Below are 19463 nucleotides of genomic sequence, written 5' to 3' on the forward strand. Positions count from 1 at the left end.
TAATTGGGATGGGAGTGTCAGAGACAGTGCGACTGGCACAGGACAGAGCAGAGTTTAGGGCTGTTGTACATAGGGTCGCTATGATTCGCAAGCGACTTGACGGCACATAACAACAACAACAACAACAACAACAACATTTTGTTATTGATATTGCAAGAATAAAATGAACATGAAACTGAATAGCAGGTAGGGCCATTTTTGTGGTCACCTGTAAGTGAAATGCATGTTATTGTAAGGTGAAACATACATAATTTGAACTTACCCTGCGATGCATGAAAAAACGCCATTGGTTTCTTAGTGTGTTGTGGGAGAGAATAACTCCCTTGCTTCTGGTAGGCCAGGCTAGGCGAACGTCTTCTTCCTGTGTTTCTTGTCCCTCTTGAGCAGATCTTTTTTAAGGTCTTGATTAGTGTAGGAACTGATTATGTAATGTTGTTGTTATGTCCTGTCGAGTCGCCTGTGACTCATAGTGACCCTATGTACAACAGCCCTAAACCCTACTCTATCCTGTGCCAACTTCACTGTCTGTGACAAACCCACCCCCATAACCCCAGTCACTGAAACAATCCCACCTCATAGAGGGTCTTCCTCTCCTGCACTGTCCCTCCAACCTCCCAACCATGATGTCCTTCTCTAAAGACCGGTCCCTCTTTGCAACAAGTCCAGAGTATGTCAGACAAAGCTTCAGAATCCTTGCCTCCAAAGAGCAGCCTGGTTTAACTCTCTCCACGGTGAACCTGTTTGTTTTCTTAGCAGTCCATAGTATATTTAGTATTCTTCTCCAGCACCACAGCTCAAAGGCATCAATTCTTCTATCCTTCCTAGTCATTGTCCAGCTCTAACGCATAGCAAGTGATTGCAGAGACCATGGACTATATCACGTGCACCTTAGCCTCCAGAGTGACACCATTGCTTTTCAATACTATGGCAAGGTTCTGAACAGCAGACTTTCCCATCGCTATGCGTCTTTTAATTTCCTGGCTGCTAATGAGAACATGGTGGCAAAAGTAGATGAGGTGAAGTCCACCATCAAATTCCAGATGAAAAAGGTCCTGTGTCTGGCAGTGGCTATTGGCCATGTGAAGATGACAGATGATGAACTTGTTTACAACATCCACCTGGCTGTCAACTTTCTGGTTTCACTTCTAAAGAAGAATTGGCAGAATGTTCGGGCTTTGTATATCAAGAGCACCATGGGCAAGCCCCAGCGTCTGTACTAAGATACAGTTCAATAAATCTTACTGTTAATGCCAAAAAAAAAAAAAAATCCTGGCTGCTGGTGCCAAAAGTGTTGACTGTGGAACCAAGCAAAATAAAGCCCTTAATACTCTTAGTCTCTTCACCATCCATCCTGATGCTGTCAGTTGTCACAGTGGTGAGAATGTTTGTCTTCTTGATATTGAGCCTCAATCCATATTGAAGGATGCAATTCTTGACCTTCTGTTTCAAGTGCTTCAGGTCCTCCTCAGTCTCAGCAAGCAGGGTTGTGTCATCTGAAAAACGCAGGTTGTTGAGAGATCTTCCTCCAATCCTGATGCCACACTTTTCCTCATATAGCCCAGCCTCCCAGATAATCTGTTTTGCATATAGATTGAAAAGGTATGGAGATAGGGCACATTCCCGGCATACACCCTTCCCAGTTTTGAACCATGAAGTCTCCTTGCTCTGTTCTGACAACTGCCTCTTGGTCCAAGTATAGGTTTCGCATTAGCACGATCAAGTGTTCTGGGATTCTAATTCTTCTCAGAATCAGCCATCAGTTTGTTGTAATCCACAGAGTCAAGCCTTTGCATAATCAATGAAACACAGATAGACATTCCTCTGGTACTCCCTGCTTTCAGCCAAGATCTATCTACATTAGCTACAATATCCCTAGTACCAGGACCCCTTCTATACTCAGCCTGCAGTTCTGGCAGTTCTCTGCTGATGTGCTGTTCCAGTCATTTTTGCATAATCTTCAGCAGAATCTTGCTTGTATGTGATATCAGTAATACTGTTTGATAATTTCTACACTCTGTTGGGTCACCTTTCTTTGGAATGGGAACAGATACAGATCTCTTCCAGGCAGTTGGCCAAGTAGTTGTCCTCCATATTTCTTGACACAACTTGGTGAGCACATCTAGAGCAGCATTTGTTAGTTGAATATTTGTTATTTGAATATTTGTCAGTTGATATACCATCAATTCCTGGGGCCTTATTTTTTTTTTTTTTTAGTTTATTATTAATTTCGATGAAAATTTACAGAGACTTTGGATTTCCATTCTTTCATTGTTGCACTTTTCTCCCCTGCCAACCCTCCCCCCAGTACACTGCCCTCTTGGAAAAGTAAAAGAAAAATTCTTTCATTGTTTTACACTCCCTCCCCCCAGGTTCACTCTGCTATGCAGCCTTCATTTTAGACTCCTGTCATTACAATAACACCTAATCACATATCCCTTTTAAACAGTTTTCTCCCTCATCTTTTTCAATGTAGTATACATTATTGAATCCATCTTTCTCAGTCTCCTCCCAACCCTGAGGTCAGTCTTATTTTACAACAGTGGCACCATGCAGTATTTGTCCTTTTGTGACTGAGATCCTTCACTCAGCATAATGTCCTCTAGGGTCATCCATTTTGAATAATATTGCATGAGTTCCTTGTTTTTCAATGCAGCATAGAATTCCATTGTGTGAATATACCAATGCTTCTCTATCCATTCTTTTGTTGATGGGCATTTAGGTTGTTTCTAACTCCTTGCTATTGTGAACAAAGCCGCGATAAACATGAGTGTGCATATATCTGCTTGGATGTCAGTTACAGTCTCTTTGGGGTATATTCCCAGTAGTGGACTTGCTGGGTCAAATGTATCTCTATTTGTAACTTTTTGAGAAAGCACCATACCACCTTCCACAGTGGTTGCACCAGGGCTTTATTTTTTGCCAATTCCTTCAAAGCAGTTTGAACTTCTTCCTTCATCACCATGGGCTCTTGCTCTTGTGTTGTTTCATGAAATTTCTTCTGTGTCTGCCAATTCCTTTAGGTACAGTGACTCTGTATATTTTTTCCATCTTCTATATTCTGCCCAAAGCATCCTTAAGTATAGCAACTCAGGGTTTGAATTTGTTTTTCAGTTCCTTCAGCTTAAGAAATGCTGAGTGAGGTCGGCCCTTTTGATTTTCTGACTCCAACTCTTTGCACATTTCATTGTAATATTTTACTTGGTCTTCCTGCGCCGCATTTTTCTCTTCAGCTCTTTAATATCTTGAATTCTTCCCTCTGCTTTGGCTTCCCGGCGCTCTAGTGTAATATTCAGAGTCTCTTGTGACATACATTTTGGTCTTTTCTTCCTCCTCTGTCTTTGTAATGACCTTGTGCACTTTTCCTGGATGATACTTTTTTTTTTTAACCACTTACCTTGTTGGATGATACTTTTTTTTAAAATTTATTATTTGTGTGTATGTACCATCAAATTGGATCTAACTGGTACAAGAGGAGATTGTCCCTCCTTCTCCAGCAGAACATCTGGTGGATTTGAACTGCACACCTCTAGGATTGCAGTACAGCTTCCTGCCACTAGGCCACCAGAGCTCCCTGGATGATACTCTTGATATCCTCCCACAACTCATCTGGTCTTCACTCATTGGTGTCCAAGGCCTCAAACCTGTTCCTGAGATGGGTTTGAAATTCAGATGGGATAGACTCAAGGTCATATTTTGGTTCCCATGGATTTGATTTGATTTAATTTTCTTTAGCTGCAGCTTGAACTTGCATATGAGTAGCAGCCTAGTTTTCACAGCTGATAATTGAGCGGTTCTTTCCACCGATGTAACAGTCTGATTCCTGTGCATACCATCAGGTGAAATCCATGTGTATAACCTGCATTTATGTTTCTTATAAAATGTATTTGCAATGAATAAGCCATTGATTGTGCAAAATTCAATCATTCTATCTCCAGCTTCATTTCTGTCACCAAGTCTATGTTTTCCAACTACTGCTGTTTCTTCCGAACTTTTGTATTCCAGTCACCCATTATTATTCAAAACATTTAACCGATGCAAATTACTGGTTGTAGTCCATAGACTTTTTTTCTTTTTAACTTATATTGCATTTTAATAATAACTTTTTTTCTTAAAGGAATAAATCCCTCAGTTAGTGGAGGATGGGATACTTCAACCTGGGGCTTAAAATCAAACACTGAACCTCAGAATCCACCAGTAGCCTCTCCTAAAGCAATTACAAAGCCTGTTCGGAGGACTGTGGTAGATGAATCTGAAAATTTCTTCAGTGCCTTTCTCCCTACAACAGATGTCCAGACTATTCAGAAGAGTCCGGTGGTATCTAAACCTCCAGCTAAATCACAGCGACCAGAAGAGGAAGTAAAAAACACTTTACAGGAATCCTTACACTTGGGACAGTCGAGAACGATTGAAACAACCGCATTACAAGTGAATGACCCTTCTCCATGTGCATCAGGGGAACCTCCGGTAGTGGATGCTCTGTCACCTAAAACTGAAGGCGAGCATGAGGAGACTATTAACAAAGAATCTGACATCCAAGTGCCACCTGGACATTTGGAAGTGTCTGAGAATGTAACTAATGTGAAAACAACTGCACAAAGTGGAGCTAATATTTCCACACCATCTCTCACAGCAGACACAAAGGATATAGCTTTGGACCCCAAGGAACAAAAACATGAAGACAGACAGAGTAACACACCTTCTCCTCCTGTTAGTACCTTCTCGTCAGGTACTTCTACAACTAGTGACATTGAAGTTTTAGACCATGAAAGTGTAATAAGTGAAAGCTCAGCAAGTTCAAGACAAGAAACCACGGATTCAAAATCAAGTCTTCACTTGATGCAGACATCTTTTCAGCTTCTGTCTGCGTCTGCTTGTCCTGAATATAATCGTTTAGATGATTTCCAAAAACTCACTGAGAGTTGCTGCTCATCGGATGCTTTTGAAAGAATAGACTCGTTTAGTGTACAGTCATTAGATAGCCGGAGTGTAAGTGAAATCAATTCAGATGATGAATTGTCAGGCAAGGGATATACTTTAGTACCTATTATTGTTAATTCCTCAACTCCAAAGACTAAAATAGTGGAATCTGCTGAGGGAAAATCCGAAGAATTAAATGAAACAATTATACCTTCTGAAGAAACAGAAATGGAGGAAAGTGGACGAAGTGCAACTCCTGTCAACTGTGAACAGCCTGATGTCTTAGTTCCTTCTACATCATTAAATGAAGAGCATGCTGTCTCAGATGAGAGTGAAAGGAGCACAGCTGCTGAGAGTCAGCCAGAAGCACTTCTTGAAAAAGAAGGTGTTTGCAAGGTAATTCTAGAAAGTAGAAAGAGGGTTTTGGTTATGCTTTTCAGTGATAAATAATTTGTTTAAAAAATACCGTCAGTAATACATAACAATTTATATTGTTGTTATTGTTGTTAAGAGCCGTTGAGTCGTAGATGACACATAGTGACCCTATGAAAGAAAGACCTGAACACTTGTATAACCTTCATTGCTTCTCCAAGTTTATAGAGTTTCTGGAGGCAAGCTGTTTCGGAAATGAATGTCACTCCTGCTACCCAGATTGTTTTAATCGGGGAGCTCCACCAACCACTGTCCACCATAAGTAACCATTACTGCATATGACAGATCAGTATCACAGTGTTTAGCATCACAGCAACCATGAGTTACCTCTGTACAACAAAATGGGCAGACCAGTGCTATACCACTTAGAAAAAATGTTTGACCAAAAACAATTAAAACCATGCCAAAAAGCTGCAGATTAAAATCACGCACCTTTGGCTTGGTAGCTTAACTTTTTTTTAAAAAAAATTTATTGGTGTTTTTGTGTGTACTGTCTAATGGATGGTAGCATAACTTTCTATCCACTAAGCCAACAGGGCCCTCTCTATATTGTTGTTGTTAAATGCCATCAAGTTGTTGCCTTTTTAAACAGGAGGCTGAATAAAATTAACTCACACTGAATGGTGAGTAAACATTCCATCCCGAGTTCACCAGAATCAGAAAACAAACCTTTGTGGAATTCACCTGCTCCAGACAACATCCAACTTTGGATTTCAGCGCCATACTGGTGACCAAATGCCTTTTTAAATAGGAGGCTCAATAAAATGAGCTCTCACCCAATGGCGAGTAATAATGATTTATAGTGATTAAAAAAGATAAATACTATTTCAGTTTCACTAATAAATGATTACTAGTCACTATTGTTGTTAGGTGCCATCAAATCAAGTATGACTCATAGCAACCCCGTGAACAACAAATCTGAACTCTGTCCTATCCTGTGCCATCTTCACACTTCCTGACGCACTAGAGCCCATTGTGGCAGCCACTGTGTCATTGCGTCTGGTTGAGGGTCTTCCTCTCCTTCCTCAATTTTCCACCCTTCATAGCATCATATCCCTCTCCAAGAAATCGCCCCTCCTAGCAATATGCCCAAAGTATGTGAAGTGAAGCCTCATCATTACTGCTTCCAAAGAGTACTTCAGCTGCCCTTCTCCAAGACATTTTGGATATCTTTGGGATGTTCAGTGCTCTTTTTCTCCAATACCACAGCTTAAAGGCAATTCTTCTGTCATCCTTATTCATTGTCCACCTCTCAGATGCATTGCAAGTGATCAGAAAGACCATAGCCTGAATCAGATCTACCTTAGTCCTTAAACTGACATCATTACTCCTCAATAATTTGGAGAGGTCCCTAACTGCAGATGAGGCACTATTAAAAGCCAGTTAATTTTCACATTATGTTTAAGGACCTAAGCACTCAACTAGTGATATTATTTTAAAAGTCTTTAAGGGAATTATTATAAAATAAATTGATATTTCACCATAAAACTAAAAGTAATTTCCATCTTAATTTACTGGTGTATCTGTATCCCATGTTTTGAGCATATCAGTTTAAAATAACTACTTTCTTAACCATTGTCAAGTTCCTTGTAGATAATGTTAAAATAAATCTACATATTAAGTTGAATTATATTTTACATGTTCACATTATTGGTAGTAAATCTTACATGGAAATGTAGCCTATAGCTTTATTATTGATGATTTTCTGTTGTTAATTGCTTCAGTTTATTTTCTTATTGGTAGTTGTCCAGAATAAATAAGAAAGGGAGATAAAAAAAGGAAAATGCAAAATCCTTTAATTAAGATATAGTTTTGATTTTTTCCTTTGATTTTTAGATACAGAATTTAGTTGTATCTTGCAACCTTAATACCTTTCTCTGAAATATAGTGTCTTCAAAAAATGTCCTGTAAGTGCTATTATTTAATTTTTTTTAAGTGCCAGGTTCAGTTACCTAGTTTACTATCATTCACAAACAAAATTCCACACAGATTATGTTTTAGAGCTACCATAGCAATTTGTATTCCTGGAAGCCAGCACTAATGACTGTTGAGAAACTATTTTTTTGAAGGATTGCCTAAGGAGATGAGTTTTAAAATCTCAGATTTAACACAAGAAAGACTTTCTTTTGAGTCCCAAAGGTACCCTTCTCCTTTTATTAAGGTGTTTGCAGTGGCAAAGGAAATAGCTATTCTAAGCACTGCTTTTATATTGATACATTCTGGAGATTATAAAAGTACATGCTTATATGTTTTCAAAGATTACATTTATATTTAAAATGTGCTTAATGAAGTGCATATAGTTGAGATAGAGTAATCTATAAAAATAGAGTACATCTTGCCCAGTTCACACAGCTTCAAAATATGTGCAGAGGCTTTGAAGCCCTGTTTTTGGACTTTCTTGACTGCATCTCTCCATACCTCCTTTGATAAACATTCAGATTTCCCCGAGACTTTTATGTTTCCTTTGCACTGCATGATTGTGCTGATTTCTGCTCCTGCTGACTAGATATGTGGTCTTGTTCCACAGTCATTGTTTTTAGTACTATTTTTAATAATATGCTGTTTTAAAATTATGGAAATAATATTGTTTTATTTATTAATGTGATTTGGTTGCCTTTACTATCTCACTTGCATGTGAAAATATTATTTAAAAGTTCAGCACTTTTTTAAAATGCATTTTTCTTATCCAGGCAGTTGATTTTCTGAATGAGAAACTAGAAAAGAGAGAGGCTCAATTATTATCTCTTAGTAAAGAAAAAGCACTTCTAGAAGAAGCCTATGATAATTTGAAAGAGTAAGTATTTTTTAAATGGAATAATTATTATTTTAAATGGTGTAATTATTTTTACTGTTTATGTATGCCATAGATTAAGGATTCTTTAGGTTATTCTGTAACTTGTTTATAAATACTGAAAATTGAATAGCATTTCAGTTCTTACCTTAATAGAGATTACTTTTTTCTGTATCTAAGAGACACGTTTTGCTAAAATAAGGCAAGAGTAGCAGTCAGACCTCCCCTCTTTTTTTTAATTTATTTTTTTATTAGTCAAAGTTTATTTAACAATAGACAAAGTAAGTCAAACTTTTTCGTACTGAATTCTTGAATGACTCATCCAACCATACAATCTTTAAATACCTCAACTTTCCAAACTATATTTTATAAAGCAATTTGAGAAAGTTACAAAAATCTAAGTGACAAAATTTCACAGAGCTGACCAGCTGCCCTTATTCAAAATTCAAACACATATATATATATAAATGATATTGAGATATTACCTAGTTATTAATCATGTGAATAGCTATGGATTGAATCTTGTTAACAATCTAGATTCATGAGGCACAGAAAACATAAATTTTGTCTTTTTCATGCCTATGAAAGAAAAGGTTCTCTTCCAAGCGACTTACACTACTGGCCATTTCACACCAGCTAAGTGACCTCTTGTCAAGAAGCAGTGCAAATGGGCCTCCACTCAGTGGGGAGATAGTGACCCCTCCTTGAAGCTGCCAATTACTTTTAATGGGTCCATTAGCTTTCACCAGCTCTCAGCAAACGCATAATGCTAAGACTTTTATGTTTCAAAGGATGCCATCTTCTTGTAAATGTCTTCAAAATGTTTAAAAATTGTCCTTTGCATCTAAACAAAGAAAATACTCCGAAGTCCTGTCGTAAAAGACCTCCCCTCTTTTTATTGTTAATATAATCTTTTAGTAGTAGAGATTTTAAACAAAGGTGTTTTTTAAAAATACCATATTGTTACTGAAAAATACTAAGTCTTTGTTTTAGAAAAGTAATTGGGAAATTGTGACACAAAAGAATATGTTTCCTCAGGTTAAATTAATTATAAAATTAATTTCAGCTTTCAGAAATGAACAACTATATATTTTCTTATTTTGGCATATAAAATATTGATGAGATTTTTAATTTTTAATGGGTTTTGAGACATGTTAAACAAGTAATTTTTGTCTTAAAATTTATTTTTATTTTCCTATAAAGTAATATGTTGGAAATAATGTTGTCTTCCTCTTGAGAACTAAACTCATGTTACTGTTAGGATAAATAAACAGTATCCTCCTTCTTAAGTATTATTTTCAATTTAGTGAAATGTTCAGAGTGAAAGAAGAAAGCAGTAGCATTTCTTCCTTGAAAGATGAGTTTACTCAAAGAATTGCAGAAGCAGAAAAGAAAGTTCAGCTTGCCTGCAAAGAGAGAGATGCTGCTAAGAAGGTAATGAGTTTAAAAAAATATTATAACTACATAATGATACAAATTTTTGAGTAATGCATTACAGTGTCTTGGAAATGAGAAATCAAATGCAAGTCATACTAGGTAGTATGTTATTGTACCATTGAGTCAGTCCAGCGGGTTTTCAGGGGCTGTTAATCGCATGAGTGGAGATTGCCCATCCTCCCACAGAGCAGCTGGTGAATTTAAACTTTCATGCCTTTGAGTCTGCAGTGCAGTTTCTTCCCACTTGCCTACCAGAGTTCCTTATTACCAAGTAACTTTTGAATGATAAATTTTCAGTACATTTTCAATTACGGATTTTTGATACTTTAAAAAAAACCTGAACAGGTATTTATTGGTGTAAATTTTATATAAATTGTTGCAAAAGATATGGCAGTAATTATCAAGACAATTTTTTCATCAGAACAAACAGTACTTTATTTAACCTTGTTGCTGTTATGTGCCATTGAGTCGCTTGCGACTCATAACAACCCAATGTACAACAGCCCTAAACCCTGCTCTGTCCTGTGCCAATCACACTGTCTCCGATACACACATTCCGATTACGCCAGTTACTCAATCAGTCCACCTCATGGAGGGTCTTCCCCTCCTGCACCATCCCTTGACCCTTCAAAGCATGATGTCCCTCTCCAAGGATTGGTCCCTCCTTACAACATGTCCAAAGTATGTTAGATGATGCCTCAGAATCCTTGCCTCCAAGGAGCAGCCCATGTACATAGTGCCACTAAATAAATCAAAAGGTTGCACAGTTTGGTGGGTGGAGGGAGCAGGGGAAGGATCTGGGTGAAAAGACAGGGTAATGATGGTCAAGGTCCAATGGTGATTAATTTTATAAAACATAATGCATGAGAATGATTGTATTCACAGTGTGAATGATAAATAATGTGAAACACAATGTATACGAATTTTGTAAGCAACCAATTAAAAAAAAAGTTTTTCATTAATGTATTTACTATTTTTTCTACCACTTCATCCATATTCTCCCATGCTTATTTCAGCCAAAATAGCTTTAAATATAGATTTAAAATAGTAACCAGCTATATGCATACTCATGTTTATTGCTCCATTGTTCACAATAGCAAAGAGATGGAAACGACTCAAGTGCCTATCAGGAAGCAGATGGATAGAGAAGCTGTGGTATATTCACACAGTGGAATACTATGCAGCCCTGAAAATTAAGGAACTCATGAAATACTATACAAAATGGATGACCCTGGAAGACATTATGCAGAGTGAAATATCTCAGTCACAGAAAGACAAATACTGCATAATACCACTGTTCTAAAACAGGACTGACATGGGGATTGGTAGGAAACTAAGAAAAGAGGGGATGGATAATGTACACTGCATTGAAACAGATGAGGAATAGAACTGCTTAAAAGAAATTTGCATGACAACAGTCCAGAATAAGAGCTGCATGGTAAAATGAACTGGTTTGGGGGGACTGGACAACAATAAAAGATTTTTTTTTTCAAAGAGAAAAGCGAATGGGGCAGGGAGGAAAATGTGCAACAATGAATGAATGGAAATCCAAGTTCTCTATAAACTTTGATTAAAATCTCAACTAAAAAGAATAATAACCATCTCATTTCTGGAAGGTATAATAATGACTTATTCAAAGCAGGATTCTTTTTAACTTTGGCACTGTTGATGTTTTGGGTTGAGTCATTTTATGATGTACATTATAGGATTTTTATAAAAAATTTTTAAATTTATACTGATTTACTTAGAAAGTTTGTATACATTGTTTTTCACACTGAATCTTTTCTCTTCCTAAATTATAGGATGTTTAACAGCATCCCTGGCCTCTGTCAACAAGTTGCCCATAGCAACCCTCCACTTTAGTATAAAAACTGAAAATCTTATCAGACATTTTCAGATGTCTCTGGGAAGTAAAATTATCCTTAATTGAGAATTATTGTCCTAACACCTCTAATTTGTAGCAGTTGGCCTTTACAGGAATTGATAACCAAGCAGTCTCAGCTATTAGTAATACAACTGCCTCAGCATTTACCCTTCCCCTTTAGATTCCTTTCCCCTTTAATGTTAATATTTATTTATTTGAGCATCAGTGTGTGTGTGTGTGTGTGTGTGTGTGTGTGTGTTTAATCAGTCTACCTGGAATTAGATTTTCATTAGAAGCACTAGTAACTGCTTGATCCTATATAACAAACTGTACCCTCTTTCAGCCCTTGCTTTATTCCCTCTGGAACCATCTGATAAAAAAGATTGAGGGTTTTTGAAAATTTTATTTTATTCATTTTAATGAACATTTACAGAAAATTTGGATTTTCATTCTTCATTCATTGTTGCACTTTTTTCTCTACCTCCTCCCCCTCAAGAGTTCTAGATGAGGAAAATAAATAGAGTGAAATATGGAGACTTATATTCTTGGAAATGTTCCAAATGTATTCTGTATTCTTTAAACATATATGTAAGAATGTTATCTTTATTACTATAGTTATGTGCCATCAAACTGTTTTCAAACTAATAGTGAAAATATACTGATGGTTAATTTGTTCTTATATTTATTTGCCTATCAAAGCCTTATATCTGAATATAGGATTTGCATGTCATTTTCAAAGCTATTTTCTTGGTCTCAACCAAAGTATTGAACTAAAATGTATAGGTTAACTAAACAAAATGTATAGATTCCTCTAAAGATCTGTGGTGGTGTAGTGCCAAAGTACATAGCTACTCTGTAGAAGAGACTTACAGTGATCTGATTCTGTAGTGGAAACCCCGTGTGGGCAGTTCTGGTCTCTTCTCCAGGGTCATTATAAATTGGAAATCAACTCGATGGCAGTCTGTTAGCATTTACTCCCTCATTGCTCTCAAGCTGGAACACACTCAGGACTCACTGGGTTTCAGAGGCTGTAAATGGCACAGAATGAGACTGCCCATCTTTCACCGTCACTGTTGGATTTGAACTACCTCGGAGGCTCAGCCCCTGGGTTGCTAGCAGTGCAGCATCCTAGAGATTGTGCCACCAGAGCTCCCTATATTGGTTGGAATACTGATAACCTTTTAAATATAGAAAAAGAAATTGGAAAATATAACTACAATAAAAGTAATTTTTTATGATATTCACAGGGTGTTTTTCTCCTTAAATTAGGAAATCAAAAGTATAAAAGAAGAACTTGCCACAAGGTTAAACAGTAGTCAAACTTCAGACCTTTTGAAAGAGAAAGATGAGCAGATCCGAGGATTAATGGAAGAAGGTAACTAAATGAGTCATATATATGTGACTCTGCATGTGTGCACCTGTGTTTGTATGTTTTCCTAAGAAAGCTTACAGCAGGTCTTAAAAACCCACTATTTGAACCACAGTATTTGAAGTTAAAATTCTGGTATTCAGGTAATGTCTAAATCCCTAATTTGCATTTTTATTCCCCGAATTACAGTTTGTAATAGGGATGATATGCTATTTGGAATTAATAAGTAATATGTGAATCTGATTCCTTGAGAATATATACTCTATTTCCCAAAATCCTTACACCTAATAATATTTGCATTCACTAATGATTATTATACTAATCAGTTACTACATATAGATTACAAAATGGTAATTTTAAAAAATTGTATCATTCTGTGTCACTGGGTAGGTAAATCTTTTATTTAGAATCTTAAGGAATCACTATTTAAATCTGGGCTTTTTTTCTGTTACTAGGAGAAAAACTTTCGAAGCAGCAGCTGCATAATTCTAACATTATTAAGAAATTAAGAGCTAAAGATAAAGAAAATGAAAGTATTACAGTAAAACTAAACAAAAAGGTTAAGGATCTAGAAGAGGAGTTACAGCATTTAAAACAAGTGAGTAGCAGACACTATCCACATCATATATCTGTTCATACTACTTCCTATTTCAGTAGTTTAACATGATTTTTGGTGACTTTAGAGTAATTTAATGGAGGAATTCCATGTGAGACATTTTAAGACTGATGGGTAAATGTTAAAATTTTTCTTCATTATAAAGCACTTAAGATTTGTGAAATAAAATTCTTCACCACAGTGTTAAAGAAAAATCTTTTCATTATCTCTCTAATGTAGGTCCTTGATGGCAAAGAGGAGGTTGAGAAACAACATAGAGAAAATATTAAAAAACTAAATTCTGTGGTAGAACGTCAAGAGAAAGATCTTGGCCGACTGCAAGTAGACATGGATGAACTTGAAGAAAAGAATCGAAGTATCCAGGCTGCCCTTGATAGTGCCTACAAGTAAGAAAATGGACAGTTACATAGTTTTAGATTTCTGTAATACATAGAAACTTAAACTTGGGGTTGTATTTCTGCATGTGATTTTTAATAAAAATCATCAATTTAATTTCTTAAGAGAACTTACTGATCTTCACAAAGCCAATGCTGCAAAGGATAGTGAGGCACAAGAAGTTGCTCTTAGTCGGGAAATGAGAGCAAAGGAAGAGCTTTCTGCGGCGCTCGAGAAGGCCCAGGAAGAAGCTCGTCAGCAGCAGGAAACGTTAGTCATTCAAGTAAGCAATAAGAATGAATATATATTTTTTAGACTTTTGCAAATTAACTAGATTGTATTTAAACTTGAAACCAAACTTTAGGTAGTGTCATAGCACTGTGTCTTGCTGCTAACCAGTAGGTCAGTGGTTCAAATGTACCGGCTACTTTTCAGGAAAAAGATGAGCAGTCTCCTCCTAAAAAAAAATGTAGAAATGTTCCTAGATCCTGGGCCATCCTTGCAATCTTCACTGTACTTGAGCTCCTTGTTGTGGTCACTGTGTCGCATCTGTCCCATATGTCCAAGCATTTGTCCATTTGCAAGCACTGATTCCTATTTATATCATGGCCAAAATACATGAAACAAAGCATTATCATCTGTGGCCCTAAGGAAGTCTGGCTGTGTGTCATCTAAGACAGATTTATTTATTCTTTTGGTAGTCATAAGGTTGCTATGAGTTGCAAGCGACTCGACAACAACAAGAAGTCTGTGGTATACTCAGTATACTTCAGTAACACCACACCTCATCAGTTTTTCTTAAGTCTTCACTCTGTCATGCATCAGACACACATTGATTTTTAAATTAACATCCTTGATGGCATATTTGCCCAATGTAAAAATATCATTTTGTCTTTTGGTTTTTTGATTTTTACTTAGTTCTTAACAGGTCAGTGGGATATCCCAAGCTCAGTTTGCATATTTCTTGTCCTAGATCTAGAAATAACCTTTTGCCCAAGTAACTCTAGTCTCTTTTAGTGGGGATATGTGTTTAGAGACCATAATTTGGTTGCCTTGAACAATAGAGTTGGAAGTAGTGGTGCTCTGCTTAGAGCTGCAGCCCTTTGAATGTGTGCTGTTCTCCATACTCCTGTCAGTTACCCAGCCTACCTATACAGCCTCGTTTAAAGGGCTCACTATGCTGCTTTAGAGTTTCTCAGGCCAGGCCTTTGAACCTAATTTTCCCATCACTGTTACTGTTTCACTACACCCACATTTTACATATTTAAGTCTATTTCCATTTTTCTGCACTTGCCAATGACTTTAAACAGATTCAAGGCCTTGTTCTTGGAGGACTTTTCAGAAAGACTGTGGTGCTTTCCAGGATGTACAGCTGAATATAGCACCTAGTTTTTATGGCTGATGAAGCTTTGATTACATTCTACCTTGATCCAAGACATTTATGAGTGCATTTTTCCCTCTTAGTTACAGAGCATATCTGTGATTGGTATATATTTGTATGTTTCCCTTTGCTTGACAGCATGCTTCCTACACTTGATCTTAGCCAAAAGGCCAAGAAGCGATTGGCAGCAAGCTTCCTAGGTAGGAATTGCATGCACATGATTTTGGAGTTAGTTGATCTACGGAGTATGTGAAAATCAGGTAAAAACACACTAGATGATATATAAAGTGTTATGCAAAGCAATAAATAATACAAGACAAAACAGAAGAAGTTGTACATTGTGCTTTAATCCTGCTAAGTGACTCTCTCTGCTTTCCCCTCCTACAGGTGGGGGACCTGAGGCTGGCCCTGCAGCGTGCAGAGCAGACAGCTGCCAGAAAAGAGGACTATCTCCGCCATGAGATCAGTGAGCTCCAGCAGGTACAGGCACAGTATTTATAAATACAGTGACACAATCCAAGAAATATGTAAGTGAGCAGTGACTCAGTATGCTAATGTTCATGGAATTAAGGGGAGTACTACATGCATACTTGGGAGATACTGCAGATCACTTCCAGGCACTGCAGTAAAGTGAGTCACATGGATATTTTGATTTGCCAGTGCAAGTGAAGGTGATGTTTACATACTGTAGTGTAGTGTACAACAGCATTACAAGAAATTCAGTCTTGAGGAAAAGAAATTTTTTATAGAAATCTGTTGTAAAGCTTAAGTTTCTTAGTGTTTTTACTGATGTCATTGTAATGACTTAAGTATTTCATGATTCAGAGACTCCAGGAAGCGGAGAATCGAAACCAAGAACTGAGCCAAAGTGTTTCATCAACAACAAGACCTTTACTTCGACAAATAGAAAACTTGCAAGCATCTCTAGGTTCCCAGACCTCATCGTGGGAGAAGCTAGAGAAGACTCTTTCTGATAGGCTTGGTAACTGCTTTTGTTTTTATGCTCGATACAGAAGCCCTGCCATCTTATGTATATACTTAGGATGTATGACATTGCAGTATTTCCCTTTTGTGTTATAAATTTTGAAGTTTTGAGTTTTTCCTCTCAATCTATTTCAGCCTTCCTCATTTGATCATACACATTTTTTAAAAATTCTTTCATGTTTTTCTTTACTTCTTGCAAACTACTGCATTAAGCTTTTTACTTATTTTTTTGGTAAATCTGACTCCTTTTTTACAGTGTCTGCTACTAGTGTAGAATGCAGCGATTAGGATTTCTAGTGAATGACAACATTCCAAGAGCATGGATAGTTGTAAGGAGGGTCTGCATCAAATCCTAGGAGGAAAGTGCTGTACAGTCTTAAGATCATTCTTTCTGTACAGATATGACCCACATTGGCCTTTGCTAATGTTTGTTAGTAAAACAAATTATTTCTTCCATGATTTTTATGTGAAGATCTGAATGGATATCATGCAACATGAACTGTAATTTCAGTGTTTTTACCATTTTGTTTTTTATCAGCCAGCTAAACAGTGTAGAACAAATCACATGAACAAATCACTGGGCTCTTCCCTGTAAGTCTGAAGGAATGACTTTTGTCGATGACTGTCACAGCATGTTAAATTGCTTACTGGTGTGTCTTAGGGACTGCTGTCAGGGCAGGAGGAAGTGTGACAAAAGAAGGTGCTGGCCTCTGCAGGCTGCTTGACTGAAAGGACCGCCTCCTTTTAAATTTATAGTTAGGCATTTTAGGTCTGTTGTTTCATCTTCACAAGTTTTTAAAGTAGCTTTTTATTTAGCAATAAATGAAAGTTAGAAGGTGATTATTTTTTGATATTCAGACTAGAGACTATACATATCAAGGGTATATGTAGAATTATTCTGGAATAACAGTAAAAATATGTAAGGCCATAGGACAGATATACTACGTAATGCTATTAAAAGTAAAATCATTATAGTTTAGAACAGAACTTGCAATTGTATAAATTGTACACATAAGAGACTAGAGATGTGCTGAACTTTCAAAGTGGGAAAATTGGATTTTCATCCTCTATTAGGATACTGTGGTGAAATACATACAAGAATTCCTGCATTGGTTAAATCTCTGAATTCTACTCTATTTTTTAATGGAAATTTTTGTTGTGCTAGTAGTAAGAGTTAATAGGGGAAAATCTATTCAACGGTTTTCCTAGTTTCTGCATTATTGATGTTATGTGCCATTGAATTATGAGCTGACCTTCTGGCAGGTTTTCAGAGGGAGTAAATCTCATTGATTTCTCTAGTTACATCTTATAGACAGTAATTTTACTATAGTTAAAATTTTTGGGTACATGTTAGTAGGATGTAAGTTCTGGTGGAGTTGCACTGTTAACACAGAGGCTGAGCCTTTCTGGAGGTTCACATCTGCCAGCAGCTCCAAGGACAAAGGTAAGCAGTCGCTTTTTGTGTGGTGTACAAGCCTCTGAAATCCCCTGGTGAGTCCAGGTGTCAGAGAATGTCTGGCCTATAGCAGTGAGTTCTAAGGGATTTTTCTAGTACATTATTACAGTGCATTGACAGTGATATGCTCCACCTATCTTATTTAGACGTCCCAATTTTACTTGTACTAACTGTATGTATTTTTTCTTTTTTTAAAAAATTTATTACTAATTTCAATGAAAATTAACAGACTTTGGATTTGCATTCATTCATTGTTGCACTTTTCTCCCCTCCCAACCCTAGTACACTACCCTCTTGGAAAAGTAAAAGACAAATTCTTTTCATTGTTTTACAAACCCTCTCCCCAGGTCCACTCCACTATGCAGCCTTCTCTCTAGACTCCTGTCATGACAAAAATACCTAATCAGTGTGTGTATTTTTGGCATTCTGTATCGTTTTATGGTGTTTGTAGGTTTAAGTATCCACCACTACAGTCAGAATACTAACAGCCTATCAGAAGTCTTCAATGTTGCTCCTTTATAACTATACCTCCCTCATTGTCTCTCTCTCTGGCATATTTTAGTTTCTAAAATTTTGGCATTTCAAAATATATATGTGGAAACAAATATGTGACATTTGAAATTGAGTTTTTTTCTTTTATATACTGATTTACAAAGTTTGAATACATTGTTTTTCACACCAAATCTTTCCCATTTCCTTCACCCCCTTGACTGATCAAATTGTGCAACCCTGTGATTAACTGTCCCACCCATACCTACCCCTCTGCTTCTACCCTTTCCCCTGCTTGGATCCTCGTACTCATTCTACAATAATAGTTTTTCTTTTGTTTTTAATATTTTATTTTTTATTGTGATTTTAACAGAAATTTACAGAAAAGTTGAATTTCCATTCATTCACTATTGTACATTTTCCTCCCTAACCCCTAACCCCAGTTCACTTAAAAAAAAAATAAAAAATTATTTTGTTTCAGTATACCGTCAAATTAGATCTGACTGGTACAGGAGATTTCCCCTCCTTCTTCAGCAGAGCGTCTGGTGGATTCAAACAGCATGCCTCTGGGATCCACTTCACATTTTTAAAAAAAATACTCATTCATTATTGCATTGGAGTTGAGCTTTTCACTCATCATAATTTCCTGGAAAGCCATTCAAATTTTTGCCTATAGCAGTGGTCATTTTAAGGAGGCCTGGTAGTGTAGAAATTTAAGTGTTGGACTGTTAACTGAAAGGTCAGCTTTTTGAACCCACCTGTCTGTCTGTGGGGTAAAAATTGAGGCAATCTCTTCGTTTTAAGTCCTGGAAACTTCATGGAGGGGCACTGTGAGTCAGAATTGAGTCAGCAATTGTCCTTCTTATTCTTGTTGTTATTGTTTGGTTGTGTATACACTACAGTTTGTTTAAACACCTCCTTGATGTTGGACAGATACACAGACTTTGGCAATTCTAGATAAAGCTGTTGTATACATTCCTGAATATAGCTTTTCATTTCTCGGGACAAATACCCAGGAAAACTATTGCTGTGTTACCCAATATTTGCAAGGGTGCTTTTAAAAAAAATTTATTATTAATTTCAATGAAAATTTACAGAGACTTTGGATTTCCGTTCATTCACTGTTGCACTTTTCTCCCCTCCCAACCCTACCGCCCAGTACACTACCCTCTTGGAAAAGTAAAAGAAAAATTCTTTCATTGTTTTACAAACCCTTCCCCAGGTCTACTCCACTATGCAGCCTTCTGTCTGGACTCCCATCATGACAAAAATACCCAATCACATATCCCTTTTAAACAGTTTTCTCCCTCATCTGTTTCAATGCAGTATACATTATTGAACCCATCTTTCTC

The 19463-nt window shown here is 36.9% G+C and overlaps 1 protein-coding gene across 1 annotated transcript in view; it reads left to right on the forward strand.

Moving 5' to 3' along the window:
* Nucleotides 1–19463, forward strand: part of TMF1 (TATA element modulatory factor 1) — a 39796-nt gene that overhangs the window by 5438 nt on the left and 14895 nt on the right. The window contains exons 2-10 of the mRNA XM_006895946.1: nt 4115–5313; nt 8040–8143; nt 9448–9574; nt 12711–12816; nt 13266–13408; nt 13646–13812; nt 13928–14084; nt 15570–15662; nt 16008–16164. Of these exons, the coding sequence (XP_006896008.1) occupies nt 4115–5313; nt 8040–8143; nt 9448–9574; nt 12711–12816; nt 13266–13408; nt 13646–13812; nt 13928–14084; nt 15570–15662; nt 16008–16164 (2253 nt within the window). The remainder of the gene's footprint in view (nt 1–4114; nt 5314–8039; nt 8144–9447; nt 9575–12710; nt 12817–13265; nt 13409–13645; nt 13813–13927; nt 14085–15569; nt 15663–16007; nt 16165–19463) is intronic.

Source organism: Elephantulus edwardii, unplaced genomic scaffold (assembly GCF_000299155.1).
Source record: "Elephantulus edwardii isolate Elephantulus edwardi_28Jun2011 unplaced genomic scaffold, EleEdw1.0 scaffold00177, whole genome shotgun sequence".
Taxonomy (NCBI): domain Eukaryota; kingdom Metazoa; phylum Chordata; class Mammalia; order Macroscelidea; family Macroscelididae; genus Elephantulus; species Elephantulus edwardii.